The sequence below is a fragment of the Dunckerocampus dactyliophorus genome, chromosome 19 (genome assembly GCF_027744805.1).
Source record: "Dunckerocampus dactyliophorus isolate RoL2022-P2 chromosome 19, RoL_Ddac_1.1, whole genome shotgun sequence".
NCBI lineage: Eukaryota > Metazoa > Chordata > Actinopteri > Syngnathiformes > Syngnathidae > Dunckerocampus > Dunckerocampus dactyliophorus.
The window spans coordinates 10165840-10178410 of NC_072837.1; the positions used below are offsets into that span (position 1 = coordinate 10165840).

Below are 12571 nucleotides of genomic sequence, written 5' to 3' on the forward strand. Positions count from 1 at the left end.
TAGACAGTCGTTATGTAGCTTAGAAGTTCACATAAACAGGCAGATTTTTTCCTAAAAATGACCCGATTGGGCCAACAAAAGCGACATGGACTTAAGCGGGCACTTTTTTAGTACTAAGTAGAGCGCGGTGGACCGGTACTTGATGATTTGGTCCACACACACAGACGAGTTGTGGACATAAGCGGGAGTGACTTAAGCGTGTTCCACTGTCTAGTGCAAATAAACGCTCATAAAAGTGCAGTCCAAAGTCACGCCTCGTTCCCCCCCCCCCAATCTCATTTGGCCTCTCCTGATGCCGACACACAAAAATATATTCAATTGCACTTCTCTAATTCTTTTATTTCACAGAAGGTGACGTTAAATATCGATAAAACATTCCTTGTTTACGTGTTGGACACCAAAGTGCTGATGGCAATGGAGGAAGTCACAGTTCAGACATGATTGGTTGAGGTATGTGGAGCGGGATGTTCCGTTTCGACGCGTTACAGTTTGTTTTGCCTCCAGACCCGCGTCACCGGGGAGAGGTTGAAGCGGCCGCTGCGGCTGCTCCTCATGCCGAGGTACTGCCTGAGCAGCTGATTGACCCGTTTCTGACTGTTCCATTTTCGGGCAGATTTACGGACGCCGATGAAGCCGCCGTAGCGCTTTTGTAGGTGCCTCGCCGGGGAGCCAATCAGCTTCCTGTAACCGTGGCGCCCTCTCTGAAAGCCGCCGAAGCGTTTGGATAAGCTAACGGCCTCTGAGCTTTCATCCGCGTCCTCCGTTTGCTTCCCGCCCGGGCCCTCCTCCTCCTCTTCCTCCGAGGATTCCAGCAGCGATGAGTCATAGCGGACAAGGCGCCGCTCATCCTGATCCTCCTCCCGGAAAGGCTGAACCACTGCAGATTGAAGTTGGCTGTCAGAGGTCACATCGAGAGACGCCATGTCCAGCTCGCCCGCTGACGGAGGGTAGATGGAAACTTTAAGGGCGCGTTGACACAGGTCCCAGGTGAGCGAGGGAGCGACGTGACCCTCGCACTCCAGCAAACACACCTGCAGGGAGAAGGAAGCGGAACATGCTAAGCTTTTAGTGCAGAGATTGTCGGCGTGGGCTGTTCAAACTGTGCAAAGCAATGTGCACGGCTCGTTAAAAACATCCGTACAGTGCAATCGTCACGAAACGTCACAAACCGATTAAGACCACACAAGCGCAAATGGATGCACATGCAAAACCTCGGGGTTCTTGTCAGGGTGTTTCCAGTGTATTTGAAGGTCTCAGGGTGTACTCTGCACCGTGCAGCATTTGTGACTTGGTGGATTATTTCGAGTGGGTCTGATTATATGCTTTGGGAAAGGCAGCGGCTGCCGTTAATTACCTGCGAGAGAAGCGACCCCATTGACTAAATGACATGTCTTTAGGAACGTAGTCAAGGGTGAGCTGGGTGGGTTTGACTGTTGGATTATTTTGAGTCTTTGTCAACGCCCCTGTGACTGGCTGATGTCGGGAATGGCGTTTGTTGTCGAAAAACTAGTCACTACTTGTGACTTCGGCCAGAGACAAAAACTCCCGTTTCTTCGCCCTTCTTTTCCACAGTCCTCCCGTTTAAATTGTTTCCCGTAAATTAGATTTTTTTAAAAAATAGTCTCTAAATCAGCAAACGTATTCGTATTCCGTTTTTTCCAACAAAAGCCTCCGGCGTATGGATTTGCACATGGGACACATGAGGGCTGCAACTAACAATTAGTTTCTTTGTCGATTAATCTGAAGCTTCGATTAATCAAGTTACTGATTAGACCATAGACCGGGGGTGTCCAAACTTTTTCCCCCGAGGACCTCATACTGAAAATCAAAAGATGATAAAAGATATTTATTATATATACTGTATTTATAATATATACACATATATATTCATATTTTATTAGGGTTGTCAAATAATTACATTTTTTAATCAGATTAATCACTGTTTTCAAATTAATTAATGTAATCACCATGTCACACTGTTACCTTATATTACCTTATCATATTACCTTATCATTTTCCTATGTATTTTAAACTAGCAAAGAGTACATTTGGAATACAGGAAGTGAACAGATGTATTGCAATTGATGTGAAATGGATCGGGGGGTAGGATTAAATAAGATTTGCTTCTTCCTACTCCTTTTTGGACATGTAGAACTGTGAATTGTACTATGCGATGTATTCCAATTGAACTTGTATGCATGTTCCAAATGCATGTAAACTCTTACCATTATTATGTCTGAAATATGCCTATTTTTACTGTATTTTATGGAAAGACAGATAAATGACAGGTCAGGATTATGTGTTTGTATGTATTAGCAGCGTCAAATTACCTTAAAGTTTAAATCAAGTTAAGAGATGGCACACATGTCTGAAAATCTATTTACCTAACACTGGTTTCTTTAATAGCAGAATATCTGAATCAGATTTACACTGTTATTATGACCAGTGAGGAGTTGCGTTCAAAGACCCCACGTCATATAAATTGAAATCACGTTTTGAGTGAATTTCCTGGGATTAAATGCGACCCTAAAGAGGAGAAGCGGAATAGAAAATGGATGGATAAACGCAGCAAATTGTACTTCCGCATTAAAAGTTACAAAGTGAGTGTTAAGAATATCTACGTATTGATTTCCATTGCATTTATGTTTATTTAGACCACCCATATACGCATGATATAGACGTTCATTTGATGTTCGGAGTGTTAGTGAACGCATCTGTCTCGTGACAATGAGGAAGTGTTGTTGCAATGAATGGACCAGAGACGTGTTGTTGTTGTTTTTTTTTTAAAGCGGGTGATACATATATTGTGTTGGAACTGCACTACTGTTGATGTGTTCAGGTAAGAAAAAAATTATAAAAGAACGTCAGACATTGTGTGGCTCAGTGGGGAGCGACAGTGTGCTGCCGTCTGTCGTCATAACAGAGAGCGTGGCTTGCCATGCCTTAATTATGCTAAAGAAATTAACGTAATGAATAAAATCGATTAGTTACCGACGTTAACGCGCTATTTTTGACAGCCCTAATTTTTATATAACTTTTTATTTTGTAAAAAAATAATTTTGTAAAAACAAAAACAAAAAAAGTATGTATCAAAGCTATATATTATTTTTAAGTTACTAGTATCCAGTGATTGGCTGTACCCCGCCTCTCGCTCAAAGTCAGCTGGGATAGGCTCCAGCAGACTCGAGTGAGGATAAGCTGCATAGAAAATGGATGGATGGATGGATGGTTGGAAGTTATTAATATCAACATTTCAGCCTTTTCTCTTTACATTGTGCCTTTTTGCTCTATTTTTCCCATTTTTACTGTTTTTTTAGTTCAACTTTATTTCTACAATGTGTCGTGGGCTGTAATCAGAGGACATTTACATTTTTTTAAAATAAAAAAAGCGATTAATTGAATACCAAAGTAGTCGTCGATTAATTGTATAATCAATTAATAATAGATTAATTGATTAATTGTTCCAGCTCTAGTACACGTTCATTGTGTTTCTTGGTCGTGTGTTTCAAGGGATTTCCCTTATTTTATTCCATTTTAGTTATAAGACGGGTTCTAAGGGAGGGGTAGTGTGCAGTACTTTTGCCCCAGTGTGAGTATGCCCCCAGACAACTATCCACTGCTGAGCCTCGACATATGAGTCCATTATTTGATGATGGCATCCATGAAACTGAGCGATAATTTAAAGAACGTCATCCCTCCGGGGCAGCATGCTGGTCATGAGTAACAGATGGCGACACAGCGCGCTAAAAATTAGAGCTTTTTATTACCTGTGGTAACAATGTTAGGGTTTCATTGCCACTATTTCTTTGTTGTTTTTATAGGTTTATGTTGGATTTATCACAAACTCTTGGAGTTTGTTTGTTACTTTCATCTATATTTTTTGGTACATTTTCTCAAAGGGTTGGTGGCCCAATTTAGGATTACACGTTGTTGCTGATCTGTTGCAGTCACGAGTTTTCTTTTGTGAGCTCTTCCCCCCCTCAATTTCTCAGACAAAATTCCAGCATATACAGGAGGTGTTCTGGTGCTGATTTTTTTGGCTCCAAGACTTTGAGTTCCATTTTAGTGGATGCTGAAGTCTGGAGCGTAATGAAAGCATATGTACAACAAACCCCAAACCCAAAGTATGCAAGTTGCCTAGCATGCCTTGCGGGTTATAGATGCTAGTATTGCTTTGCATGTATATAAGTGTGTGAGCGTTTAATTCAATACCCGCATAGTCCGTATGGTGCAGTTACGTTACTCGTGGTGTTGTTTTTGGTTGCACCGTGAGTGAGTTGGGCGTTGACCTCCTGTTGGTTTGTCTTAGCAGCAAAGCAGCATAGCCCAGGCTTGATTAGAGTGTCAAAATTAGACATCTTTATGGGTGTCTAAGTTAGTTTTTCACCATTCAAAGGTGATCTCGGTACGCAAACGACGCAAAAAACATCGCTCTACTGTACCGTAAATTGGATACAAATGGATAGTTAGGAAAGTCACGGTCCGGGAGACCCTCAAAACCTACTATAATTATACATACACACAACAATACGCACTTGATATAAATATGTATACTTCTACATCACCTACTTCACCGCTGCCATTAATATAAAGCAAATAGGTGATACATTTATGATGCAGAACTGCGCTGTAGGCTGCGCTGTAGGCTGAACTAACACATTGCAGGCTGGGAAAGACTTGACATTGGTGTCAAGAAGTTAATGGGCCTCCTTCCTGCAGCAAATGGAGCATATGAAAACTTGTGAACTAATAGAAGATGTCCATCATTTGATAAATGCGACGTCTACTTCAGCGCAATGATTGGCAGCACCAAATTGGCAGAAAATACAAATCAGTTTGCAGGCCAAGGCAGGTCAATTATTGTATGTCCTTTGCTATGACATCTTTTAATGATTTCAACTTCAGGAAATATATATGGTGGAGTTTTTTTTTGTTCTTTTTTTTTGCACTTTGTCAGTTCTGAATCTCCAACTCAACTGAGTTTTCTGACCTTCACGTCTTAATATCATCACTTGGCAGTTTGCATGCCTCAACTCTCTCAGATGGCTTGTTAGACAATAATGAACATTTTATGGCGCTTTTTACAACATGACGTCCATCCGTGCATCCATTTTCTATACCTCTTGCGCTCATTAGGGTCACGGGGAAGCTGGAGCCTATTCCAGCTGACTTTGGGACAATTTAGAGTCTTCAATTAAGCTAGGAATGTGGTCGGAAACCGGTAAAACCACACAAGAATGGAGAAAACATGCAAACGCCACATAAAAATGGTACATTCCCTGATTCCAGCCTGGCTGTCCAGACTGTGAGTCAGGCGTGCTAACCACTACGTCACCATGCTGCCGATATTACATGCTTATCATGTGTATCAATATTATATTTGAAGGTTTTAGTCATTGTAGAGCCATTTATCAAGACCTTGTCCACAGTATTTTTCTTTTTCCTAAAAAGACGCTGATTATGTCGACATGTGTTGCCGTATTGTTAACTTCATCATTATCGCTAACCCACAACATACAGTAGCTACCGTAGTTACACCGAATGAAATGATATTGTTCAGCGCAAAATAAGCTTCACAATAAAAGAATTGCAGGATTAACTTGGAGTCTACTACAGCGACTAACAAAATGCACACTTTTTTTTATGATAGATTAGTGCACATTAGTGCTTTTTTGTCATTGCAGTAAATACACACAAGGCAGCAGCTGCTACCTGTTATAGTCGTAAAGATAGATAGTATAAAATATCATTAAACACAAGAATCTAAATAATAATATCCGCAAAATAAAGTTAGAAAATGTTTTTTTAGGATTATGTTATTATTAGGGCTGTCAAATGACAAATGTGAATTGGATTAATCACCGTTTTAAAATTAATTCATCAATATTAATCACCATTAGCTGCTATGTCTGAAATATGCCCATTTTTACTGTATTTAATGAACAGAAAGACAAATGGCAGGGCAGGATTATATATATTTGTATGTATTAACAGCTCCAAATGAAGTGAATATGTCAAGCAAGTCTAGAAGTCTATTTGTCTAACACTAGTCTCTTTAATAGTAGCGGAACATTTGAGTCACACTTTAAACCGTGTTACTATGAGCAATGAGGGGTTGCATTCAAGGACGTCACGCAATTTACGATAAATTTACTTGTTTTCAGTCTATTTTCCGGCATATTTAAATGTAGCAAATTGTACGTCCGAATTAAGCGTTACGAAGTGAGTGAGAAGAATATCCTTTTCATGTTTTTCTTTATCTTCCTGTTTATTTACACACTCACACACACATTATAAAGCCGTTTTTGTGATGTTCGCAGTGTCCCTGAATGGATCCCGCGTTCTTGTAATGAGAACGAGGAAGTGTCGTTCCCAGGGTGAACGGACTAGAGACGTGTGTGAGCTGGAGATACATACAGTATATGGTGTTGGAATTGTACTGTTGTTGATGGGTTCAGGTCAGAATGAAGTTATAAAAGAGCGTCAGACTCTGTGTGGCTGTGTGGGGACGTTCCGCTGTGCTTCCATCAGCCGTCATAACTTGCTCCGGTGCCACTGTTGCCAGCTTTCAGTAAGAAAAGTAGCTATTGGCTGTCCTAGAAGTCGCTAGATGACGTAATCTGTCAGTTTGCATATCATATGCATATGATGTTGTAAATGCTGTAGGAAAAAAGCATAATCTCGTAGGAGAGACAAAAAAAAGGCCTGTTGGTTTGTTAATTTGAAATTGTCCATCATTTCCGATCGCCCATTGTCCTAATGACTGTGTGCAAACAATGGTTATTTTCGGTTTTGTTTTCCGGTCAACGCCAGTCAGCCAGTCCAAGGGGTGTCGACATAAGTGGTTACAATACCGGGGGTCCATGTCAAGCATTTTAATTTAAAGTTACCAAATACGGTTCCGTGGAAAGGGCTACGATGTTCCTCTATTTCAGGGGTGTCAAACTCGTGCCAAGGAGGGCCGAGACACTGCAGGTTTTCTTTGCAGCCAGTCACTAAAGCAGGTGATTTTAATGATCAACACCTCCTTCAATTTGAGGTGAGGAGCTCATAAATTAAGTCACCTGCTGGTGTAACTGGTTGGAGAGAAAACCTGCAGTGTCTCGGCCCTCCATGGCATGGTTTGACACCCTTGCTCTATTTGGTACATTTGATGGAAATATACAGTAAAACATTTCACAGTCCCGTACCCGTTTTGACCTGAAGCCATGCGTACCCCGCCTTGGGAACCTTTGACTAGTACCGTAGAATATAATCGTTCACATCTTGAGATTCCTGCTTCCCGGCTCCCCTTTCTTAAACTCTGCAGCCCCCGTGAGTTAAATCTCAGTTTGACTTGAGGAGCAAATCCCATTTACTCATCAAGTCTTGCGCAAACGAGATAAATTGCATTGTTATCGGAAACCTGCAGACATCAAAAGGATGAGCGAGGAGGGAGTTCCGGTGTGAATCTATCAACGGAAATTAATTATCCGTCCTAAATGAAATGAGCACGCCAAGGGATTCTCCACGTCAGATCAATGAAACAATCTAAGGGAGTTTATGACCGAGAGGCAAAATGTGTGTATAGGTCATATTTTATATACTTGTGAGGACGAGAGGATTAAAAAAAAAAACAAAAAAAGAGGCATAGGACGTCCTTGACTGTGAGGAAGTAAAGTTTGGATTTTAAATATTTTAAACTTTGCACTTGGCAACTACAGCCCTTATAGACCAAGTAACATATTTAGTAACTTAAGAGGCTCTTCAGAATAGACGTGGTATCCAATTGGACCGCAACCAAGAAACATAAAGCTAATAATGAACACTCTACGATGAATGAATGAATGAATTAAATAATGACCATTTCAACGAGGGTTGTAGATCATAATAATGATAATGATTATGATAGCATAAAATAAATATTATGATTTGGCCACTGAACTGCATTATAAATGTATTGTCTGTACAATCGCAATCATTTTGAACATTTTCTTCAGTAAAAATTGCTGAATTTGCACATTTCCTGATGAAATTCAGGACAAAAACCTCAGCTTTTATTATACATATTTATTATACACCATGATTTCAGCTGGGATCGGCTCCAGCATGCCCTCGCGACCCTAATGAGGACAAGCGGCATAGAAGATGGATGGATGGATTTTCTACAAGGTGTGTAATGTCTTTCATGTAAGTGTGACATCATTACTCTCGCTAATCTGACAATAAAATACAGAGAAATGCCATACACAGAGGCGCCGCGGTACCCTCCTCATCCTGAAAGGTTGGCGGCATGGAAGGTGCTTGTCACTGCCGTCCTTCCATAGAGAAGAAAAGGCAGTGCTTTTTTTGTTTTTTGCTTTCAAGCAAGCAAGTCAAATAAATGTATTAAATGAATGAATGAATGAATCTGACTGCCAAAATGGAGGATTATAGATCCAAGCTCACCAGGAGGTGATCAGACTTTTACACCAAAGTACCAGAGCTTTTCCTGGAGAAGGATAGTGCGCATGTACTTCATATTTAAATAAAATGTAAGAACACAAAAGTTAATAAAAAAAATAAATGGGACTCAAAAATTTGGGCCTGGGGATAGTATTTAGTATCATGATTATTTTTCTTCATTGATGGGCTGGGAGAAATCACAACTTTGCGCCATTTTGAGGCATTTTAGAGCAGCAAAATCAATAAGGGAATAGCATCAACATACAAGCGGTTGTCGACATAAGCGAGCCTAACCATTGCTTGCACATTTAATTGTGACTTCGGCATAAGGAGAATGGGTGACAATAAAGGATTTAAAAATAAAAAAACATGTTTTAAATTTAAAAAAATAACTAAATAAAAACAGGAAAAAATCAAATACTTACTTCTTTCAATTATTCCTGAACCTACAACAGTTTATTGACCTGGTTTCCCCCCATTTATGCATATTTTTATTTGGATTCTTTTGTGTTGATGTATTTTATACTCGCATCTAACAGAACTGCTGCGCTAATTTACTACAATGACAATAAAGCTTTCGTACATGTGCGAATCATTCTTCCGGTGGCTAACAATCTAAAAAAAAAAGGAAAGAAATAGGTGAATTTTGTTAGTTGCTGTGGTAGAATCCAGGTTAATACCGCCGTGTTTTTATTTTCGAAGCTTACTTTGCACTGAACAGGAAGTCACTGTGTGCGCTATGTAACTAGACAGTAGCTACGCTGCTGACGAAGTTAACAATACTACAACACGTCGACATAAACAAGCAGATTTTTCACATAAATGACCCCTTTGGCTCTCAGATTTGATGTCGACAAAAGCGGTCGACCATGTACGTCAATGCCGACTTAAGCGGGCAATTTTTTTGTAATAAGAAGAACACGGTGGACCAGGACTTGAGGGGTCGGTCAACATGGATGAATTGTCAACTTAAGCAGGTTCCACCAAACATAATTTGTCATTATGTGAAAATAAATGACCAAAAACCACCTTGTCGTAAAAAAAGATGCTTGTTGATAATGCTGGTTTATATCAGCAAAGCAATTTAGTAGCATTTCGACCAAACCTTATGAAGACACCACAGTCATGCTGGGGGCATATTTTAGCACAGCTGTTCTTCTGCCGCCTCTCCACAGACTGAATACAATTCCACCTTGAACTCAAACAAAACTAGCCCAGTGCCCAATCTCATTTCCCAAACAAGTCAGAAAGAAACGTCACTGGGTAAAAACAGCCACTGGGCAGCCTTGAATTGTAGTTGGATGGCTAATTTAGCCAATAATGACGCTGAGGAAGACAGCTGGGACCTTTATGGAAGCTGTAATAGAACTACGTAATTGACTGCTGCTCCGTATCATCAGGCTGGGCTTACGCCGCTGACTGACACATTTTATCAGCTCCCCATTGTGTTGGTGGTCTTCCCATTGAGCCAAAAATGGGATCCGCCGAGCAATTGTATTGTCTCTCACACCAGACTCTGCGGTCTTACGATATCAGGATGCACAGATTTATAGGGGGGCAAAAGTCAACACGTATGCATGCATAATGACATGCTTATTGAGCACATCTTGCACTAAAGAGCTTAGGTATGTACATGTTGAAAATGCGAGGGCTCAATTTGAAAAAAAGGTGTCGCGGATGGCGATTCTTCGCTCCGAATGTTGTTACGGTTCGTAGAAAAATGATTATCTTTGTTCACACGAACTTGTAAAAATGTCCAAAAATCATGAAATTTGCCAGGCCAGTAGTTGGCGATGTCATTTTTAAAAGAACATGCACTTGCATCAAAACTATAGCTCTGCTTCGTCCAACTCCTTTTTGTGACATTTTGAACTGTCTATCCATTCATCCATTTTCTATACCGCTTGTCACTAGGCCACTATGGTATGCTGGAGCCTATCCCAGCTGCCTTCAGGCAAGAGGCGTGGTACACTCTGGATTGGTCGCCAGTCAACTGCAGAGCACATGTAGACAAACAACCGCTCACATTCATACCTATGGACAATTTAGAGTCACCAATTAACATGCATGTTTTTGGAATGTGGGAGGAAACCGGAGTACCCGGAGAAAACCCATGCATGCACGGGGAGATCATGAAAAGTCCACACAGAGATGCCCAACGGAGATTCGAACACAGATATTCCTGATCAACGTGCTAACCACTAGGCCACCGTGCGGCCACGTGTTCAAAAATTCTAAATTTTTACTTCTATTTTACTTTGTAAATATTTTAACACATTTGAAATATTAGTTAGTGCCAGAGTACTTAACACACATAGTGTTTACAAGACTTGGGCGGATTGCTCCAAATAGCGATCGTATAGCATAGTATCCATACCAAGGGTAGTACCAATGTCAAATCAATATTAGCTGGATGGAATCAATTTTGAATGACTCTTCTATATTTATTTTCACAAATTGAAAGAAACCTGTACAACCTGCTTTTTGTAGGATTTGATTTTCAATGAAAATTATGGCCACGGTTTTGTCGAAGTTTTCTCGGTTTTGTCTTATTTAATGGCCAAACAGTGCGCCTAACAACCTAGTCAAGAGCTTCTATGAAGAATGGATAGCGGGTCTTTTAGAGTTGGGACACTACAGGCAGATTCCGGCCAGGGAATACTTATGTGTGTTTGGGTGCTTTATTTGTTTATAGAACACAGAATGATGAACAACTTCGTGTCTGTCTCCTTCCGTCCTTCTTTTAAGCAACTCTGAGTCTTGTACTATGAGGTGTTCAAGCGCACTGCGTATATTTGAGTGTTAGAGGAATCTCTGCTTTTTTTTTTTTCATTTAGGACAGCTGCACGGAAAGTTGCAGAACTGTGATAAAGACGGTGAGAAACACTATTGAATTCAAGACAGGCTTCATAGCAAAATACCAAGGTAGCATCTGTTACAATAGGATTGTAATGTAAAGGTTCCCAGGGAACACAGAACACAGTTACAGAGGGAATGGTTTATCGGAGACACATAACAGAACAGCGCTGTGTATAATGATGATTGTGTCAAGTGAGCAAGAATCCAGCTTCAACCATTCCCTTTAGAGGAAAACAATTCTAAAAATGTTATTCACTATCAAATGTATTTTTTGTTAATATTTTTGGGTTTCAGTGTGAAAGGTTGTTTGTCTATTTGTGCTCTGCGAATGGCTGGCAACCAGTCCAGGGTGTACCCTGCCTCTCGCCCGTAGTCAACTGGCATAGGCTCCAGCATACCCCGGCAACCCCAATGAGGACAAGCGGCATAGAAAATGGCTGTATAGATGGATTTTTGGGTGTCTGGAACGGATGATTTACATGATTTCTGATGGGAAAAAATTATTTGGTTTTCGCCTGACCTTTTCGAACGGATTAATGACGAAAACCGAGGTTCCGCTTTGTCAGTAGCGTATCGGCAATGACGGCCCTATCATTACTTGGTATCGGAATGATACCAAAATTTGCAGTGTTGCCCACAACTAGTTTTAAAGACTACCATAAAAAAGTTTGGAAGTGTGTCACTCTAAAGTGTTTGTACACCGCCATTATTATCCATTTTTGGGTATGGTGAAAGGAACCGTATTTGTTGTAGGGTAAGCTACATGTAATATAACATGAAGCTGTAATGAATGATGTTTAATGGCTAGTGGTTGGTAGAAGTTTAACACGGATCACTCTCCAATAGGTAAGAAAAGCACCAGTGACCCGACGCCTGAAACACTGATTAGTGCTTACAACACACACATACGCAGCACTATTGACAGGACACACTCACCATGGTGTTGAAGGCTTGATGCAGTTGCTGCTGCTCCTGCAGCAGCAGACCGCAGGCCACACATTCTCCCTGGCAATCACTGCGTCCCGGGTTGAAGAGACATGGCAGCAGCACCAGCAGGCACCACAGTGGGATCTTCATCGCTCTGCGCACCCAGTCAGGCAGGAGCAAACAGGAGCCCAGCAGGCAAGAGGAGTTGAGAAGGCGGGCCGTCGACAGCTGGATAATGTCAGGGATGTAAGTCCAGCCTAAGGGGAGAAAGCAGTGACACAGGATTGCATCACTTCCACCTTCTAGGGATCGTTTGCTGGAATTTCGGGTTGGCGCTGGTGGTGGGAGAGAGTCCAGCTAG

At 41.0% G+C, this 12571-nt stretch overlaps 2 protein-coding genes across 2 annotated transcripts in view; one reads left to right on the forward strand and one right to left on the reverse strand.

Moving 5' to 3' along the window:
* Positions 1–318: 318 nt before the first annotated feature.
* LOC129172005 (prepronociceptin-like) overlaps positions 319–12571 on the reverse strand; it is a 34506-nt gene continuing 22253 nt past the window's right edge. The window contains exons 2-3 of the mRNA XM_054761311.1: positions 12220–12467; positions 319–1031 (exon numbers count right to left, since the gene is read on the reverse strand). Of these exons, the coding sequence (XP_054617286.1) occupies positions 483–1031; positions 12220–12360 (690 nt within the window). The 5' untranslated portion in view covers positions 12361–12467 and the 3' untranslated portion in view covers positions 319–482. The remainder of the gene's footprint in view (positions 1032–12219; positions 12468–12571) is intronic.
* Positions 2712–12571, forward strand: part of si:ch211-63o20.7 (Serine/threonine-protein kinase pdik1l-B-like) — a 58290-nt gene continuing 48430 nt past the window's right edge. The window contains exons 1-2 of the mRNA XM_054761306.1: positions 2712–2839; positions 8072–8151. The gene's annotated coding sequence lies outside the window, so the exon portion shown is untranslated. The remainder of the gene's footprint in view (positions 2840–8071; positions 8152–12571) is intronic.